The sequence below is a fragment of the Rana temporaria genome, chromosome 3, assembly GCF_905171775.1.
Source record: "Rana temporaria chromosome 3, aRanTem1.1, whole genome shotgun sequence".
Taxonomy (NCBI): domain Eukaryota; kingdom Metazoa; phylum Chordata; class Amphibia; order Anura; family Ranidae; genus Rana; species Rana temporaria.
In genome coordinates this window covers 399,287,987-399,307,777 of record NC_053491.1, presented here as the reverse complement: position 1 = coordinate 399,307,777, position 19,791 = coordinate 399,287,987, and the positions used below count along the sequence as shown (strand labels likewise).

The window sequence follows — 19,791 nt, the reverse complement described above, 5'->3', positions numbered from 1 at the left end:
GCGCTTCTCAATCATGCAAGCACGGGGTATGTTGATATACACCTCTAGTTGACTGATGGATAATGCTCCGACAAATGGAAAGACATGCGATGGAAAGGCAAGCTCCTCAGCAGTAACGCTCCAAGAGAAATCAATAGTAGAAAAGAGTAGGGGAGAAAAGTGGCCACATAGAATAATCCAGTTTGATAGAAACCAATATTTATTTAAAAATCAGCAGGTACACTCACATGTAAGCTGTAAAGTCACGCATGTATACAATGGTGAGGCGGCAGTGGAGACGATCCGGCGCGTTTCATGTTTCACACGTTTTGTTACATTTAGTGTGTTTATTTTATTATTATATTTGTGATCATATATATTCACCATGTTTATTGTTATGATGCACATGATTTAAGCGCTACACTCCATTCCACCATTTGTTTTTGCTAATTTATTCTTTTTTAGCTGTGTTAGCTGCTGATCTCCCAAGCAGCGCAGTGTATACCACACTTCCCATTTCTGTGAAATGTGTGACACAGCAATGCTTGCTCACAGGGCGTAGCGAATACATGTCACAGGATTCAAGGATGTAAATGTTTTGGAATCTTCACAAAGTAAGTTTACAAACTTGAAAATTGTTCATATTAATAGGAGTATGCTAGAAAAAATCAAAATACAATGTGGAACTTAAATTTTGACAATAGATACACTTTAAATAGTCACATTTTTCATAGAGTTATTGTGAAGTTAACCAATGCATACAGATGCTTCACAATGTGTTCTAAGCACTCTGGTCATGAAGGTGTTAAATTGTAAGTGTTTAAAAAATATAAGATCATATTTGAATTAATATACTATATGATTATCCTAGTCAACTGAAATTCACAACAATAGTTAAACAGATACATGAAAAAAAGTTTGAATAATTTTTTACAGAAAAAGCACAAATTTGTTGACTTTCTCTTTCTGTATTTAACCACTTGCCTGCTGGGCATTTAAACCCCCTAACTGCCCAGGCCAATTCTCAGCTTTCTCACTTTGAATGACAATTGCGCGGTCAAGCAACACTGTACCCAAACCATTTTTTTTCCACACAAACAGAGCTTTCTTTTGGTGCTATTTAATCACTGCTGTTTTTTTTTTTTTTGCCTATGTGAGGGATCAATGTCCCTCTGACAAAAGCCAGTGATCGGCTGTCAGCGTGAGTGAAAAGAAAACCATCTTCTGTTTACATCACATGATCAGCTGTCATTGGCTGACAGCTGATCACATGGTAAGGGGCCGGGGTCGGTGCACCCTGCAGGGACGTGCTGACAGCACATGCTTGGGAGGACGTCTATTGATGGCCTCCCAGCAATTAAGGCCCACGCTGTAACTGTCATTTCAGCTTCCTTGGCTGAAAACAGTAGGAGGGTTTACTTTTACTTTATTAAGACATCCCACTCAGTGTCTGCATCTCCGTAAGGGCCCCTACAAATCTATGGATGGAGTAATGGTTAGCCCAGGGGGGGTGTCAAGAACATAGCTCAGCAGAGAAGGCAGAAAAATGAAGGTAACGTTTCTCCGTGCCCATCATGTGGGATGTCATTATTGATGGGATTAGGCATAATGTTCATTACATCATTATCAGAATCACCACCACTCATGGCTTCTTTAACATCTATCTAAAAATTATGCTCAAGAACATTTCTGTGTAATATATAAAATTTGCCTCCGTGATCTCTGTGCTTACTAACAGCTGCTGCCACCATCATTTGCCACCCCTGAAAATTAATAATGATTATGAGAAGAAATGCAAGCGGCGGCAACATTTTGCAATGTATTTGATGTTACATGGTACACAGTGTACACACAATTTCAGACACTCTTGTCTGGGAATAGTTGACACAAATTTACACTAGGTCATTCAATATGGGTATTATCAAATGTATATCAATATCTTATTTACTGGGGATCTAGCCAACGTATATCCCATAAAATAAATTTGCCCTGGTAGGAAAAGGGTGATAACATTATCAAAGTAATGCGTCACTTTGATATGGACCCTTTCCAATGATGACTGATCAGGGTTCTGCCTACTTGATAAAGATTCATAGTCACATATATATATGTGAGACAGAGCACTGTAACTCCCTTGCTTCCAGTCCTCTGTTCCAGGAAGGCAGAATGAAGGCTTTAGTAAGTATTTGTCATTTATACTATACTTCTCTATACAGATATTTGTTTTACAAACAACATAAATTGTTCCAGCTGCTAGGTATAGGTATGAATCTGTAGTCAGCGACATAGCAATAGCTATTGAAGACTGAACTATAATTTGTCTGTGGGCATGGAGGTCACTATGCCTCCTGTAATCTCATGTCATTCTCTCCATAAAGGTGTACTATTTCTTATAGTAGTATTAAACCCAAAATCTAAATTAATTTATATATTTCAGCTTACAAACTCTCAGATTTGGTGGCTCCATTAGTTTTCATTTTTTCCTTGTATTTTCACCTGGTGATCTGGCAAGTCTGTTATTTTTCAACTTACTGTAACAGATCAAGCTATCTAAAAAATAATATGTACCAATTATAGTTTTGCCACTAGCAACTAGCAAGGCGGAATCTTTGCATGTGTCAGCCAGAGGATACATAAAATTGGGGTGCATTTTAGAAAACACTTCATTCTTAGTGGTAATTACTACAAATGGTATAGATGTGTGTGAATACCGCTCTAGGTCAGTCTCCCATCTCTACCTCCACTAACACACAGACTAGGTTCTGGCCCCATCCCTCACGGTTTCCAATGGGCAAAAAAAATTCTGATTGGCCGCACGTCCAGTAAAATCACCTTTATTTCAGCAAGTCCATAAAAACATGTTCAAAAATACAATTAGTCACTTATGATATTTGAGCTATGACTAAGCGCCAAGGAAGCGTGAAACACATTAGCTTGTGATGCTGTTCCCCTCTTTTTGAGTTTTTGGACATGTTTTTATGGACTTGCTGAAATAAAGGTGATTTTACTGGACGCAAGGCCAACCAGAATTCTTTTTTTGCTCATTACTACAAATGGTACTTCTTTAAATAACGAAAAGAAAGGTACATATTGCAATAAATTTCACTAGAATCCTTCATCAATTGTTGAAGACATACAGTGGAACCTCGGATTACGAGCATAACCCGTTCCAGGAGAATGCTCGTAATCCAAAGTACTCGCAAATCAAAGCAAGTTTCCTCATAGAAGTCAATGGAAACGAAAATAATTTGTTCCGCATTGACTTCAATGGCATGCAATACCACGTGTGGCCAGAGTTGGGGGGGCGCTGGAGAGCATCAGAAAGACCAGAGGACAGCTCGGCTGAACTCGGAAAACCTTGGAAAGGCTTGGGAACAGAGTATTTCCCAGGTTTTCCAAGCATTTCCGAACAGCTCTGATTGGCTCCATTCAGCTCTGCTCAGCTCCTGTGCCCCCAACTTCAGGTCAAACTGTGGCACTGCACACCACTTTGGCTTGAATCCTGCTTGTTTTGCGAGACAACACTCGCATACCGAGTCAGGATTTTTAAAAATACAATGCTCGTATTGCAAAACACTTGTTAACCACGTTACTCGCAATCCAAGGTTACACTGTACTTTACTTTAGGCAATATAAAAATCATAAATATTATCTAATGTAGAAGATGTGATGTAGCCAGTGATAAGTAAGCAGATATTTACTTTTTTTTTGTAAATTGAAGAAAATAGTATATTTAGTGGTAATCCATAGCACCACTCTATTTCTATAGTTAACCACCCACCATATCTTCCATTAAATAACCTTATTGAAACCATGTATAAAATATAACTTTGTCTAGATATTGGACTAATGACGATTGTGCCATATTTACTGAACCAACTGATTTTTTTTCTGTCTTTTTTCATTTTACAGATCCTGATCGCTGCCATTCTTGGTGTGTCCTTTGCAACAGATGTAAGTTAAATGCCTTTAAATATATAGAATGAACTTACATAGAGAACCTATTAGCCGATACTGATTAGAAATAGCTGGGAACTGATGGCAATGATTTAAAGACTATGATTAGCAATATAGAATGTTAACCTCATCAGAAATACAACATGCTTATAGCATTTCATCAGTGTCAGTTGTTTTTATTAATCCCAGAAAGACTATTTTGTGTGGAATGTTATACACACTGTATATTCCAATTTTACTTAAAATATATTTGTATTAAACCAGCCGAAAGTATTCTAGGGTACATGTACCACTGGATTTATAAATTCAGGCATAAAAAAATATGAATTGTCTTTTTTTTTTTTAATGACGTCGCTTTGTAGATGTATTTAATGTGTTTCATTGATAAATCTTAGAATGTTAAAGTCAACAACCAGGGCAATGATGGAGGCAATGTACATCAGACAGTGAACATTAACAACCAAGACAACGTTGCTAACATTAACCAGTACAATGGCTTCCACTCCTGGAACTCTGTCTGGGACTACCAAAGGGTACGTACCTTCAATTTACAAAAATATGCATTTATTATGAGCAATCTCATGTAACTAAATGATCAATGTGTTTTACAAAGCATTTATGTACAAAACAACAGTATTAGATCTCCTTTGACACACATCATTGTTATTCTATATATAGTCCATCTTCTTTCTGGCACTGCACATTCAGTTTTCCTGCAAGCTATTTTGTATTTTATCTCATCAAATATACCTTATTAGCTTCTTCTTTATAGTTTGGCATTACTAGCACTATTGGCAACATAATCTGTGATCTTGCCCACTCTTCTGAGCATGAGTTTGAAGTTAGCAGACCATGGCTCAGATTCTCAAAGGAGATACGACGGCGTATCTCCAGATACGCCGTCGTATCTCTGAGTCTGAGCCGTCGTATCTTGGCGCCTGATTCAAAGAATCAGATACGCCAAAATTTCACTAAGATACGACCAGCGTAAGTCTCTTACGCCGTCGTATCTTAACTGCATATTTACGCTGGGCGCTAGGTGGCGCTTCCATTGTTTGCAGCGTCGATAATGCAAATGAGCAAGATACGCCGATTCACGAATGTACGCCTGGCCGACGCAGTACAGATATGCCGTTTACGTTAGGCTTTTCCCGGTGTAAAGTTACCCCTGCTATATGAGGCGTAGATGCAGCGTACCAATGTTAAGTATGGACGTCGTTCCCGCGTAGATTTTTGAAAATTTTACATCGTTTGCGTAAATCATTCGCGAATAGGGCTGGGCGTCATTTACGTTCACGTCAAAAGCATTGGCTTCTTGCGGGTTAATTTGGAGCATGCGCACTGGGATACTTTCACGGATGGCGCATGCGCCGTTCGTAAAAAGCGTCATTTACGTGGGGTCAGATTACATTTACATAAAACACGCCCACATCTACCACATTTGAATTAGGCAGGCTTACGCCGGCCTATTTACGCTACCCGGCCGCAACTTTGGTTTGAGAATACGGCACTTGCCTGTCAAAGTTGCGGAGGCGTAACGTAAATAGAATACGTTACGCCCGCACAAAGATACACGCTTCTACGTGAATCCGGGCCCATATGTCTACATACAGTAGAGCTAGTTGTCTAATCTTTATACTCGGTGATTGTCAACAATTTTGGCTTAAGCTGTGCCTGTGTGATGGCATCTTAATTTATTTAAAGCTTAACTCCAGGGGGAAAAAAAAGCAGGAAAGCACAACTAGATCTTGGACCTTTCCTCAGACTATACAGCCTAGTCCACGACACACCCCAGTCTTAATTTAGTTTATAAAGAATTTGCACTAAACTTACTAATTTATCTCTGTGCTTTCCACTCCCGTAAGCATGTTCCATGTATACAATGAGACATTATTTGCTCAGAATGATACCCCTTCCTTTCTTAACCTGTGCTGCTAAGCAGAGGATAGTAGGCTGCTGATATCAAGTCAGATCGAGGTACTTTAACCCGTTCTTCATAAAAATACATATATTATTTTAATGAATATATAATTGGGTTTAATATTTTGCAAATAGCTTTCACTTCTAATACTAGAATGTGAAAAGGTGCTGTTTTTCTGATGATATATCAGCTAATTTGGGTCTAATAAACTACCTGTGCTGTATTGCAGGGTCTATTTGCTGCCCGTCTTGTGTCCAAGAGAGCCTGTGTGGTTAGCAGGATGAACAGGAATGTGGTACCTAGCCTGGAACAGCTGAGCAAGGTTACCCAGGAGAAACAAGTAAGTATAATGGGAGGACCTGGTATTTGCTACAGGAATTTTTTTTGTAAAAAATTAATTGAATGGAATTATTTTTTAGAAAAAGTAGTGTAACAAATACATTTTAAAGGAGTTCTCTGACCTAAAACTTTTAACCCCCGCTGTGCCCGGGCTGTAAAAATATACAAAATAAACTGTCACTTACCTGCCTACGATCCCCCGTTGTTCCGATATCGCCGTCCCGTTCTCCGGTCCCGGTCTCTTCCGCTTCCTGTGTGTCGGTGACTCATAGTGCGCTCAGCCTATCAGCGGCCGCGACGGGACATTGCTGCGGCCGCTGATAGGCTGAGCGCACTATGAGTCACCGACACACAGGAAGCGGAAGGGGCCCGGGACCGGAGAACGGGACGGCGATATCGGAACAACGGGGGATCGTAGGCAGGTAAGTGACAGTTTATTTTGTATATTTTTACAGCCCGGGCACAGCGGGGGTTAAAAGTTTTAGGTCAGAGAACTCCTTTAAAGTACAAGTCTACCCAAGATGTGTATCTCAGTTTTGAGTAGATATTAATGAGCTAAGTCTCCCTTTGGCTTCCAAAACAGTTTGTAAAAGTGGATAAGCCTAGACCATCTGTTGAGCAATGTTGTCTTGAAGCTTAAAGAGATATTGTTAACTTGGTATGTATGTGAACCGCTCGGGGTGCTAGAAAGTGTAGTCTTGGGCCTGCTGCTCTGAGTGCTGGCCAGGAAGGAGTCCACCCATGCTCCAGACAATGAAAGATGAGAGCTGAAGATCCTGGTAGCTGCACATCAGAACAAGACCCCCAAGGGGTCCAGGTTGAGACTGCCACTTATCTATACTCAGCAGGTCTTATTCTGATGTGCGGCTCATGGGATCTTCAGCTCCCATCTATCAGATATTGTCACTTTCCCTTTTCAAAGCAAAGGACCTCCCCCTGACCTATTGATACTCACCTTGCCAACACTCCCTCACCACTCCTTCCCTACCGCAGCTTGGAGAGCATTTAGTACATCTAGCTATGGATTATCACGTGATCTCCTCCGGCATTAACGGGCTAGGGTCTAGCAGCCAATTGCTAGGCCTATGAACATGACAGAAAAAAATATCCCTTGGTATTGACACCAACTGATCCTACTGATCCTGGGAATGTTCGTGCTGGCTGTGATGGAGGAAGGATCAGTGGGGAAGAGCTGGCAAGGTGTGTATCAATGAGTTGGGTAGGGGAGGGTGATTTTAAAAGTTGCCACCACATCTCCTAAAATGTCCTGTTTTTATTATGGTCATCTGGTATGTTTTGTCCAGATGTGGTTGTACCTGTTTAAGCTCAACCCAACACAAACTTATTTCTAACATTTGCTGCTGAGATGGTGGAAGGTTGGTAGAACCTTCGGGTGTTTCCCCTCACTTATTGTCCTGCTGTCCTTTGCCCTGTGTGTTCACTCTGTGATGATGAACTGTAAATGTATGTTGTATCTATCCTTGTGTTTCATGAATCTGGAAACTTAAGCCCTGTACACACGATCGGTTTGTCTGATGAAAACGGACCGATGGACCATTTTCATCAGACAAACCGATCGTGTGTGGGCCCCATCGGTTTGTTTTCCATCGGTAAAAATAAATAGAACATGTTTTAAAAATTTCCTACAGATAAAAAAAACGATAGAAAAAATCGTCTGTGTGGAAGTCCATCAGTCAAAAATCCATTGAACTTCATTTTTCTCAGCACGTCGTAGTTTTTTACGTCACCGGGTTTGGACACGGTCGGATTTTTGACCGATGGTGTGTAGGCAAGACTGATGAAAGTCAGCTTCATCGGATATCCAACAAAAAAATCCAATTCGATTCCATCAGATATCCGATCGTGTGTACAGGGCTTTACATTTTCTAAGATAAACTTATCCAAGCAGACAACTGTAATTGGACATAAAAACTTTTTTTTTTTTTTGTATTTCCATATGCACGTGATTTGTTCTTTATATTATCTTTAATCATCAATATTTACATGTATTTCTGCCAAGTGTAGAAAAACAGGGGTGGATGTTTTTTGTTCTGGAAACAGTTTTCTTTATTTTGCATGAAATTTGAAAAAAAAAATGCTAAATGGCAAGAAGCAGTCCAATTCAACATAACATATACCTTATGTTAAATATGTGTTTATATTATTTAGTGTTCTACTCTTACATGTTAGCTGTTGTGGCCATTGAGCCACTTTACATAATGACAAGATCATTTATGGAAACTAGAGGCAAGGAATAAAGTCATGCTTACTTAGAACAGCCAGTCATATTTAAAGTGGAAATTGAGACAGAGGGATTTTTGAAAATTATCGGTTTGTAAGCAAAAGTTGTATGTCACATCAGGATTGCTCCGGTGTCCTTAAAAATACACACTTTTGTTAATGGCAAGTAATTCAGCTATCAGTGCATGCACCCTCCAAAAAAAGTGGTTAAACCAGAGTGTCCTCATAATTTCCATCATTATGACTACTTGTAAACAATCACCTTGTAAAACAACCCATTCAGTTTACAATGAAAGACAAAACATTTGTGTATAGATACAGCTAGAGAACTGACTTTTTGATAAGTGATCACATCCCCTCTGTTCTCAGCTGCATGAGAGCTGGGGGCAGGAGAAGCAGCAGCACACTGATCTTCCACAGGTAAAGGACATGCAGCGGGGGCATGTCAGGACAAGATTGGTTGTTCGAGGAGAGCAGGCTGAGTTCCTAGCACAGCTAGAGAACTGACCACGAAATGTTCTCCTGTTTAGTGTGGTCAGTTTTTAATAGGAAAGCAGAGGGACTGGCAGGATCACACAAAGGAAGCAATAGAAAGAGAACAGGAGACGTTTTCGTACATGGTACTACAGACACGTGTCAGGAATATGAAATGTTGGGTTTACATATTCATGTGCAATTCTTAGCGAGATGCTACCTGAACTGTGAACCCATTCTAGAAATTTAATTTGTCAGTAGATAATAAAAATAATTTGTGTTTGAAAGTGCAGGGATACACAGTATATACACCCTATCAAATCTTTACAGAATTAAATCAGAATAAATACACTAACACATGATATGGAACTGAGTTACCTGTTTTATAGCCAGTATGTCATATGTCTTTTTTATTTTCCAGAACCCCAATGCTCCTCCTCCACGATCTCTGACCTACACAGTCCTTCAGACCCGTGTGAAGAATGTGGCCCAATATGGCAGCCAGATTGAAGCTCTCTGCAAAGGTGTACCAACATTCTATGCCCAGGAAGTACAAGGTATACCAGAATTTTCAATGTTGTCCTTTTCTAATGTTATGTTTAGTTAATTAAAAAAAAATCAACTAAATATATGGTTTAGATACATATATATTTACTGTGCTATCTGCCAATGGATGTGTTATATTGTTCAGTCACCATAACTGGGATTTACAGACTTCTGCCACACTACTCAGCCAGGAAGATTATTGCATATTGGTTCACCTTTATAGCTTCTTGAGGCACCTCCCTGCTCACTAGAAAGAGGTGCTGATGCTGATCCTTTGCCCAGTTAGCAGATTAAAGGTGGAGAGGTGACACAGAAAACTGCATTGCTGAGACAGGAAACTAAGTGTGCCTATGGCCTTGGCTGCGCATTGTGGCAGAAGCATGGAAATCATGAGACTGGCTACAAGAAAGTGCAAATCCTCAGACTGGTAAAACAGAAATGTGAAATAAAAATTGTGTATTTAGCTGACTGCTCAGGATTTTAATTAACTAGAAGTAGAATTCCAGGTTAATTCTCAAGCGGAACTCAATCCAAAAGGATTAGTTCCGCTTGTTCGCACCCTCCACTGCCACATTTGAGAAGTGAGCGAGTACATGGTTTTGACAGGTTCCCGCTCCCACTTCTGGGTAAGATTTCTGTGGCGATCTACGAGTATGTCCGGTGCCTCCTCCTTCCCCCTGCTGCCTTCTGGGACACACACACAGGTCCCAAAATACAGCAGGACCATTAACACAGCGCAGCGCGGCTCACTCATGCGCAGTAGTAAATTGGCTGTGAAGCCTGAAGGCTTCACTGCCAGTTTCCCTTAGTGAAGATGCTGGCACCTACATCCAAAGCCGATTGAAGATGCTGGCACCTACATCCAAAGCCGATTGAAGATGCTGGCACCTGCATCCAAAGCCGATTGAAGAATCGACATGTGTGCCAACATCACTGGATCCCTGGACAGGTAAGTGTCCTTATATTAAAAGTCAGCAGCTACAGTGTTTGTAGTTGCTGACTTTTTTTTTCTTTTTTGAGAGACTGGAACTCCTCTTTAAACTGTCCCCTACCCCTATGCTAACTAAGCTGTGGAAGAAAGATGCACATACTTGCCTAGTTTCAGGCCTGGTCACGTAATTTCCCTCGCCAGCTGAGGAATAGGGAGGATGATAAACAATGGCTGGTAAAGCCTGTGCATTGACGTCACCTCTATGCGTACAATAGACCTTTCGTTCTTGGTGCTCCCCCCTCCCCCCTACAGCCAATGATAGATGACCCAAGGGAGCCAATCATGTGACTGAAAAGTATACAAATCTTTATTTTACAGGTTAGTAAATATAGGTGTTGGGGGCAGTTTAAAGATTAGTTAACACTAGCTTTCTGTTTTATTTCTTTAACAGCATAAAAGATAATTATCACACCCTTTTTAACCTAATGATCATTTATAATTGATTCACTGGATTCAGCACACTGAATACTATGCTATCTGCTTTGGTGGCATTTATATATTCACATTGTTCAATACCGTATTTGCCAGCGTATAAGGTGACTGGACGTATACAGTAAGACGACCCCCTAATTTTCCAGCTAAAAGGTTGGTTTTGGGATAGACTCACCTTGTAAGATGACCCTCTTCTGACTTGCCTCACTGTGCCCATTGCATACCTCACTGTGCCCATTACATACCTCACTGTGCCCATTGCCTACCTCACTTTGCCCATTGCCTACCTCACTGTGCCCATTGCATACCTCACTGTGCCGATCTCCATACCTTATCCCTGTATGCAGAGTCAGACTTCGGGCATCCATTGTTCAAAAGCCGTGCCTTTTCCTTGTCCTGTTCTGTGATAGGCGGAACAAGGCCGAGGACGTCCGTGATAGGCGGAACACTGAACACAGGCTCTGCTGGGAAACTGAGTGTTCCGCCTATCACGGAACAGGACGAGGAGGAGGCACGGCTTTTGAACAATGGACGCCCGTAGTCTGACTTTGCATACAGGTACCGGCTTATGAGACGACCCCCGATTTTTGGGGGATATTTTTAAGTAAAAAAGGTCATCTTATACGCAGAAAAATACGGTATGTTCATGTAGCTTGTTGTCTTTACTAATTTTTACTTTCCTTCTGTAATACTTTTCTTTGGCTTGTTTAAAAACTCAAAGTTGAGTGTCAGTTACTGATTTCAAATTATCAAAATTTTGATTTAAAATGCAATAAATCTGGTCAACAGATACTTTAAACAGTAAGATACTGTACACAAGGCCCCAATGTGTTTTTTTGTAGCCAGTCAGCTTATTATTTGTTGGTGTTATATTTCCTCTTGGTCTCTCTTAGGTACTGGTCTGTTTGTCAATCTACATGGCTGCACTGACCTCGGCATTCTGAGATTCTTGGGCATCTCTCTGTGTGGCAATATTGGATGTTAGAATTGTGACCCTTACTTCTCCTAATCTAAATGACCGTGCCTGGCTGCTGTGATTCTAGTCCCATCTGATCTCTACTCATCTAACTCTTGTGTGTCCACTGGTCAGATTGTCTTCTTTGTTTTTTATATATAAAGTAAGATCATGTGTTCATTAATAAATTACTACTAAGAACACACAACTAACTGTTTTCCAGTCCTTCCTTTGATAAGAATTGCTACTATTATCATCAAATCATAATTGCATGCATCCTACAGTGATGGGTCATCATAACAAATCTATTATGTTTTTTTATAAACTGGTTTATGTTAAAGCGACTTAAAGCTGAAATCCAGCAATACAATTGAGCACCCAGCTGAAATACATATATACCGTATTTATCAGCGTATAACACGCACCGGCGTATAACGCGCACCCTAATTTTAAGAGGGAAGTTTCAGGAAAAAAACTTTTAACAGCCCCTTTTATATTCCAAAGCCCCCCTGCACATTACACAGACCAAAGCCCCCCCCCTGCACATTACACAGATCCCAGCACATTACACATAGATCTCAGCACATTACACATAGATCTCAGCACATTACACATAGATCTCAGCACATTACACAGATCCCAGCTTTGTCTTTGTCTGCTTCATCAATTGCCGGACAAGGCGGCACACTCGTTTTCAATCTGCCTGCACTGCTTCCAGCCTGGGACTGCAGGTGAGTGCTCTATGGGTGGGGGGGGATAATCTGCCCTCCTACCTGCTTCTTCTGTCCCAGCATGAGCTGCTCCACTCACCCAGCTTCTGCGTCAGCGTCTGTAGTCCCGGATCACGTCGGATCGGGTCTCCGGGTGTTGATACCCTGTTCAGGACAGCCCCGAATTGGGTCCCCACGGGTCCACACAAAGCTGATCAGGTCAGGATAGTTGCTGTTTTACCTGCAAAAGATTTGCATTTATGTCCAGCCAGTCCTGGGATATACTATAAAGAGAAAAGAGCTGGTGTGGGATGGGTAGAGGTGCTACTCAGTCCTCATTAGTATGCACACAACAAAAAACAAAAATGCCCATGGGACCTTTAAAGAGCACAGTTCATAACATAAGGGCATGGGGCACACTTCATGGACTAAGGGTATAGATTACTGGAACCATGTCCTGTGGTCTGATGAGACCAAGATTTGTATTTGGTTCAGATGGTGTCAAGCGTGTATGGTGGCAACCAGGTGAGGAGCACAAAGACAAGTGTGTCTTGCCTACAGTCAAGCATGGTGGTGGGAGTGTCATGGTCTGGGGCTGCATGAGGCACTGGGGAGCTACAGTTCATTGAGGGAACTATGAATACCAACATGTACTGTGACATACTAAAGCAGAGCATGATCCGCTCCCTTCGGAGACTGGGCCGCAGGGCAGTACTCCAACATGATAATGACCCCAAACACACATCCAAGATTACCACTGCCTTGCTAAAGAAGCTGAGGGTAAAGGTGATGGACTGGCCAAGCATGTCTCCAGACCTAAACCCTATTGAGCGTCTGTGGGGCATCCTCAAACTGAAGGTGGAGGAGCGCAAGGTCTCTAACATCCACCAGCTCTGTGATGTCATCATGGAGGAGTGGAAGAGGACTCCAGTGGCAACCTGTGAAGCTCTGGTGAACTCCATGGCCAAGAGGGTTAAGAGTGCTGAAAAATAATGGCGGCCACACACAATATTGACACTTTGGCTTCAATTTGGACATTTTCACTTAGGGGCGTACTCACTTTTGTTGCCAGCAGTTTAGACATTAATGGCTGTGTGTTGAGTTATATTGAGGGGACAGCAAATTTACATTGTTATACAAGCTAAGCTATACACTCACTACTACAATGTAGCAAAGTGTAATTTCTTCAGTGTTGTCACATGAAAAAATATAATAAATATTTACAAAAATGTGAGGGGTGTACTTACTTTTGTGAGATACTGTATACCTTGTTACTACCAGGGCATAGTGGTTGTAACCATTAGGCTTCTGGTGTCAGTTGAAATAGTCATTTATGTGTAATGTCTTACCATAAAGCATGATGGTCATCTTTGACACGTGCCAAGGATGGGCATTATCCTCTGCAGAATGTTAAATGATAAACACTGGGTCTGGCCAGGGCTGAACAGTGCAAATTTTGCCTGGTCTGCATTTGAGGACTGTACTTTTTTTTACAGCTGATAACTGATAAGGAGGGTGATAAGGAGGGTGTGGAGCATCTGAGACCCCTCTGTGAGACAGAACGTCACAGAGGGGACCAACATACTGCTAACACCCTGCCCACAAAGTTAAACTATCAACTGTTGTTTTCTTGCCTCTGTTCATCTACAGCGGCATCTTACACAGATCAGTTACATAAATCCCAGATGTTAAAAATATTACTAACTCTCTTTTCATAATTATTTTATGTCACATTTTGGTCACTTTTCAGATCTCCAGTAGTACTGTATTTTAACTTCCATTTTGACTCAAATATTTTTTGGGGATTTATTGCAATCATGCAGTCAATCATGCAGTCACACAGATACATTCCAGAACCTAACTTCAGTGTGAATAGATAATTACACATGTCATTTGTTGCATACAAGAAAAGAAGGAGGTTCACAAAAACACAAGGAGAATGCACTAGATAGTGGGCCAGATTCTCTAATATTCTGCGTTGGCGTAGTGTAAGGCATTTACACCACGCCACCGGAGCAAGTGCCGTATTCCCCAAACACTTGCTCCGTAATTTGCGGCGGCGTAGTGTAAATGGCCCAGCGTATGGCCGCGTAATTCAAAGGGGGCGGCTTGTATTCAAATTAAGCGCGCCCCCGCGCCAATGAAACTGCGCATGCGCCGGGCGGAAAAAAAGCCCAGTGCGCATGCTCCAGCTCACGACGGAAAACGTCAATGACGCCGACGTGAGCGTCATTGACGTAAACTCGTATTCGTGAACGACTTTGGAAAACGACGTAACCGACAGAAAAAGCCGACGCGGACCCGACGCCATACTTAAAATGGCATACGGCGGACTGGCGTAAGGTTACCCCTCATATAGCAGGGGTAACCTTACGCTTACGGAAACGACGTACGCGACGACTACACGACGCAAATTCGTTCGGGAATCGGCGTATCAGGCTCATTTGCATAGTCAAATGAGAACTAAACGTAAACGCCACCTAGCGGCCGGCGTCGCATTACATCTAAGATCCGACGGTGTAAGTGACTTACACCTGTGGGATCTTGGCCGTATCTATGCGAAAATGATTCTAGGATTCACTTGCATAGATACCCGGGGCCAAAAACAAAGATACGACGGTGTTTCCTGAGTTACACCGTCGTAACACTTTTGAGAACCTGGGTCTCAGTCTCTTCTGAGAAATGATCACAGGACCGCAAGAAAATATTGAAGACACCTCTTGGGGTGTACCCACACTAATGATTCTATGCTATGCCTAGTAGTTCAGTACCATGTTCGGCCACAGTTCAGCATACAGTGTTGTGGCTCGCTTGAAAGTAATAGTGTGGCGGAAAGTTCAGATGAACTCAAACCTGAGAATGGAACTTGAACACTGCGCATTAGATCCGTTTATACTCTTTTAGTATGCGTACAGATGGCTTAAAGCAAAACAAAACCCTCCATCCTTTACAGTCAAGCTGCCATCTTAGCTTATTTGATCTTCAGTTCCCATGGTGCTGCACGTGATCAGTTATGACACCTGCCATTTGATGGCTTGATCGTTCATTTGAGAGCACAAACAATGTAACTGTTTTTGAAATAGTTAAATCAAAGGTCTTAAATCTGCTTTAAGCATTCTTGAGCCCAACACAAAGCCAGAGTAGGCTAGTGAGGGAGTGGGGAAAGTCATGCTTGGGCAAGGTACAGGGCAACCATGCCTAGTAGTGAGGACACCCCTAAAAACACAATATTTATTTAGGTGAAATAAATAAAACCTGACGTATAATTAATTATTTAGTAAGCCATATCAACCAGTTAGTTTTTCTTAGCTGAAATTTTATATATATCAGGCGAAGTTAACAAAATCATTTTGTTTAGGTTTTACTCCTAACAGGCATAGTCTTGTTACTGGGTCAACTTGTTAGTACATTCCTCTACTATGGACATAATTGACTACACTTTATAAAAAAACATTTTGGCAGAAGTTTTGCTTCGAGATAAATAGAGATGCCCATATTTACCCACCTAGCACATGCAGGCATCATCTGAGTTTCAAGCTCTTGTGAAACCAAGAGTATTCTAAAAGCAGGGCCTGCCACATATTACAGTGGTTGGCATTTAGGATATAGTGTAAAACTTTTTTAAGATATTAACAACCTTGCTCTCTACCAACTGTTTGTTGACTTAGTTACAAAACAATCCTAAACTACGAGCCCCAAATGCATTTAGGGAAAATAAAAGCGCAAGATACTTACCTAAAACCATGGTCATCTGACATGCCAGGCCCAGAGTCTTCTGTCTGCTTCAGTTAAGAGATGGGTCCTTCTTCAGGTATCCATATCTGTGCTTAGACTATATGAACCATTTCTATTGGGTGTCCAGTGGTGAAGGCCTCTAAGGCTCCAGAAAACAGACCATCATTACAAAGAAGAGAATGGTTTTCATTAGCACAGAAAGCTGTGCTTGTGATCTATTGTCTCTATGTGCAGAAGCACCAGCAGTGAGGGACAAGAATGGTGGAATAGGTAAGGAAAAAAACTGTCATAGTGTTTTTAATGAGGCAATAGGTGGAAAGGAGTGACGGGACAGGGTTTGTGTATGCTCAGAGATGGAATTTAAAATATCTAACATTGCCCTACATAGTGATTGCAGGAACAAAACATTTGGCAGTCAGTAAAGCAGCAATATTTTTATTTTCTGTTTACGTTTGGAATTTTCCAGATTAATGGATCTCACAGTAGTATATAAACATGTTTATTTTTGGCGGTATTACGTCAAGGATGCCTAAGCATAAAAAAATGTTCAGAAAGATTAAGTTCAAAAACAAGGACGAGATAATTGTCATGTCATCTGAGACTGAGTTGCTTCCACCCACTGATGTATCAGGGAGACGCGTGATTCAGCACATGCAGCAAATTAGTATTAAAGCCAAGAATAGAAGAAATTTGCATCAGGGCCGGCCTTTGGGGTGTGCGAGCTGTGCGGCTGCACAGGGCGCCATGGGCAACAGGGGCGTCGTGCGGCCAGAGCCGTACTAAGTGGGGGGCGGGCCGCACCGGGGTGCCACACACTGGGGGGGGCGCCCCCCCTCCGTGACTTAATCGGTGACAGCGCCGCCGCCACTCCGTGACTTTAGGCAGCACTGCAGCAAATAAGAGCTGCAGAAAGACTCCAGGCTCAGGCATATACAGCGATACAAAGGGGGGGCAGGGGGGGCCATCGCTGCTCCATCCATCCCCCTCCTCTCACGGTCGCGGCTGAGCTGTCCTGATTAGCGGTGTTCGGCACTTCTCACAGAACACCTGATGTCACACAGGTACAGCCGAGTGAAGCCGCCTCCCCCTCCTCTCTGTTTATGTGTACAGAGGGGTAGGGGACCTTCTGTGCATGTGCTGCCGCACGCTGATCTGAGGTACTGAATGGGAGGAGTTTGCACTGAGGGGGTTTGTGTAATGTCAAGGGGTCCAGTGATGCAGGGTGCTGTGTCATGTAAAGGGGTCCAGAGGTGCAGGGTGCTGTGTAATGTAAAGGGGTCCAGAGGTGCAGGGGGATGTGTAATGTAAAGGGGTGCAGGGTGCTGTGAAATTTAAAGGGGTGCAAACTGTTAAAAATATTGCAAATATTTCTTTCCTCTTTGTATCTGTTTAGGTGACCAGGGGGCGAGGGGTGAAGATGGGGGGGGGGGCACATAATTAGTTCGTACATGGCGCATGAACACCTAAGGCCAGCCCTGATTTGCATTATAATGTTCTAAAACGTATTGCCCTGGGAACACATGAAGAAAGCAGAACTTTGACAAGAGAAATACAAATTGATAGTGTTTTACATTGACAGTAAATTACCAAATGGTATAATAAATGCAGTTATTTTCCATTTATTTTCCTATTATCAATGTTTACACAATGATTTTAATATACTACTTCTGACGAATGGCGATATAGTATTACAGAGTGACAAGTCTGAGAAAAAAAATTTGCTCAAAAGTTATTGGATGGTAAACCTACTACCCAACATTCTTCTTTGCAGATGAAGCCCCGTACACACGGCCGAGGAACTCGACGTGCCAAACACATCGAGTTCCTCGGCCAGTTCAGCCCTGAAGCCGCCGAGGACCTCGGCGGGCCGAGAGCTCCCATAGAACAACGAGGAAATACATGTTCTCTATTTCCTCGCCGAGGTCCTCTTCGGCTTCCTCGGCCGAAAGTGTACACACGGCCGGGTTTCTCGGCAGAATTCAGCCAGAAACTCGGTCGGAAGCTGAATTCTGCCGAGGAAACTGGTCGTGTGTACGGGGCCTGAGAGTATATTAAGTTGGGCTTTGGCATTTCCCTCCTTCCCCCTTCTATACCCTGCTGTTGCCTGTATGGTGTCAGAGAATTCCCCATATCCATCAGTTGGGTAGGAGCACAAGCAGCAGGGAAAGGACGGAATCTGCCATGGAAACTACACAAAACAAGATTTTCATGGCTTCAAAACTAAGAATCATTTTTATACAAAGGCTTTCCACAATGGTGTCCAACCCAAGGGAAAAGTTTGTTGGTAGTGGTCTTTATTAGGGAAGTATTCTATTACTGCAATTTACTGTATAAGTAGAGACACTAAAAAGTTTCAGTAAGAAGGGTCTTTTCACATGGGTAGCATACATTCAAATTAGCAGGGGATTTGTGAACAGATCTCCTGCTGAACCAGAGCCAAATGGAAGAAATGCAACGTTTGTGGCATCCATTTTTGTTCATTTTCTTTCCTCCATCATAAGATGGAAAGTATGATGGACCTATGTTAGGTCTATGGGAAGGAGGATGAAAACAGAAATTACATCCTCCAATACAGTACATCAGGTTTAGGTCTGAATAATCACCTAACCTATTCCAATGTTTTATCTTTTAGACCTAGATGTACTTGTAGGTAATCGGATGTAAGCAGATGCACATTTGTTTACATCCATCTGCTCACATTCTAACATTGAGCTTCCGTTTAGATCTACCTGAAAAGCAGTGGCCATTGCAACTAATCACATGGTGGCTTTAATATTATAACCTGCATTTTATCCAAACATACAAGCTTCAATTTTATAAAATGCAATACAAAATAGCTATAATTAGGGTAAGTTTACTTAAAGCTTTAGAAAAAAAAAGAGAACTATTTGATATGTATGATGAACTCGGCCTTTAAGATTTCTTTTTTTTAATCCCATTCTTTTTGTGTTGTAGACCCAGACTTCTATGGAACGGGATGCTCCACTAATGGAATCGTCACTATTTGGGGAATCACAATTTGTGGGGGTCCCGTCAACTGTGTACAGCAACTGTAATTTTTCACTTCTTCTCTAAGATGTCAGATGTCTTCTCATTTGATACTAGCTTGATGCATTTTCATTTAATAGTTTAAGAAATCACACAGACATAAAATTGCTTGTATAAATTGCATTTTCTACAATAAATAAATTGTTCAAACAGTGTCAGCTTTGTTTATTATTGGGGGAGCTTCACAGAGGTGAAAAAGCAGACAGGCGAAGCTCATTATCAAAGCACCTGCTATTGCCCTGTAAGTACAGGTACATACAAGTGTACTAGACTCCCTTAGGAAGCTAAGTGGAAAAAAGAAAAACGTAGATCTGTTGAACATAGCAACCAGATTTCAAATGGCATTCTTTTTGTCGTTGGTTTTAAAATAGTAGTAGGAATCTGTTTGTTATAGATACTTTTTTTTCTACAACCAGCTCATTTTAACTACTTGGTAACCGCCCTATAGCCGAAATATGGCTAC

At 41.7% G+C, this 19,791-nt stretch overlaps 1 protein-coding gene across 2 annotated transcripts; it reads left to right on the top strand.

The window, feature by feature from the left end:
- The first annotated feature begins 2,103 nt into the window (after positions 1 to 2,103).
- Positions 2,104 to 19,483, top strand: LOC120930888 (gastrokine-1-like). 2 transcript variants are annotated; one of them, XM_040342031.1, is made up of 6 exons: positions 2,104 to 2,157; positions 3,892 to 3,933; positions 4,332 to 4,469; positions 6,087 to 6,197; positions 9,333 to 9,468; positions 19,236 to 19,483. In XM_040342031.1, the coding sequence occupies exons 1-6, from the start codon at positions 2,146 to 2,148 to the stop codon at positions 19,334 to 19,336; spliced, it is 540 nt and encodes a 179-aa protein (XP_040197965.1). In that variant the 5' UTR covers positions 2,104 to 2,145; the 3' UTR covers positions 19,337 to 19,483. The 2 variants fall into 2 exon arrangements, with proteins under 2 accessions (XP_040197965.1, XP_040197966.1); XM_040342032.1 differs by lacking the exon at positions 19,236 to 19,483 and adding an exon at positions 11,774 to 12,043 and having other exon boundaries at positions 2,106 to 2,157.
- Positions 19,484 to 19,791: the final 308 nt, after the last annotated feature.

Bases quoted from the DNA above. Each gene is read 5' to 3' on its own strand.
- LOC120930888 (XM_040342031.1), top strand. The intron at 3,934-4,331 runs GTAAGTTAAATG...GATAAATCTTAG, and splicing joins GTGTGTCCTTTGCAACAGAT to AATGTTAAAGTCAACAACCA. The intron at 9,469-19,235 runs GTATACCAGAAT...TTTGTGTTGTAG, and splicing joins CTATGCCCAGGAAGTACAAG to ACCCAGACTTCTATGGAACG.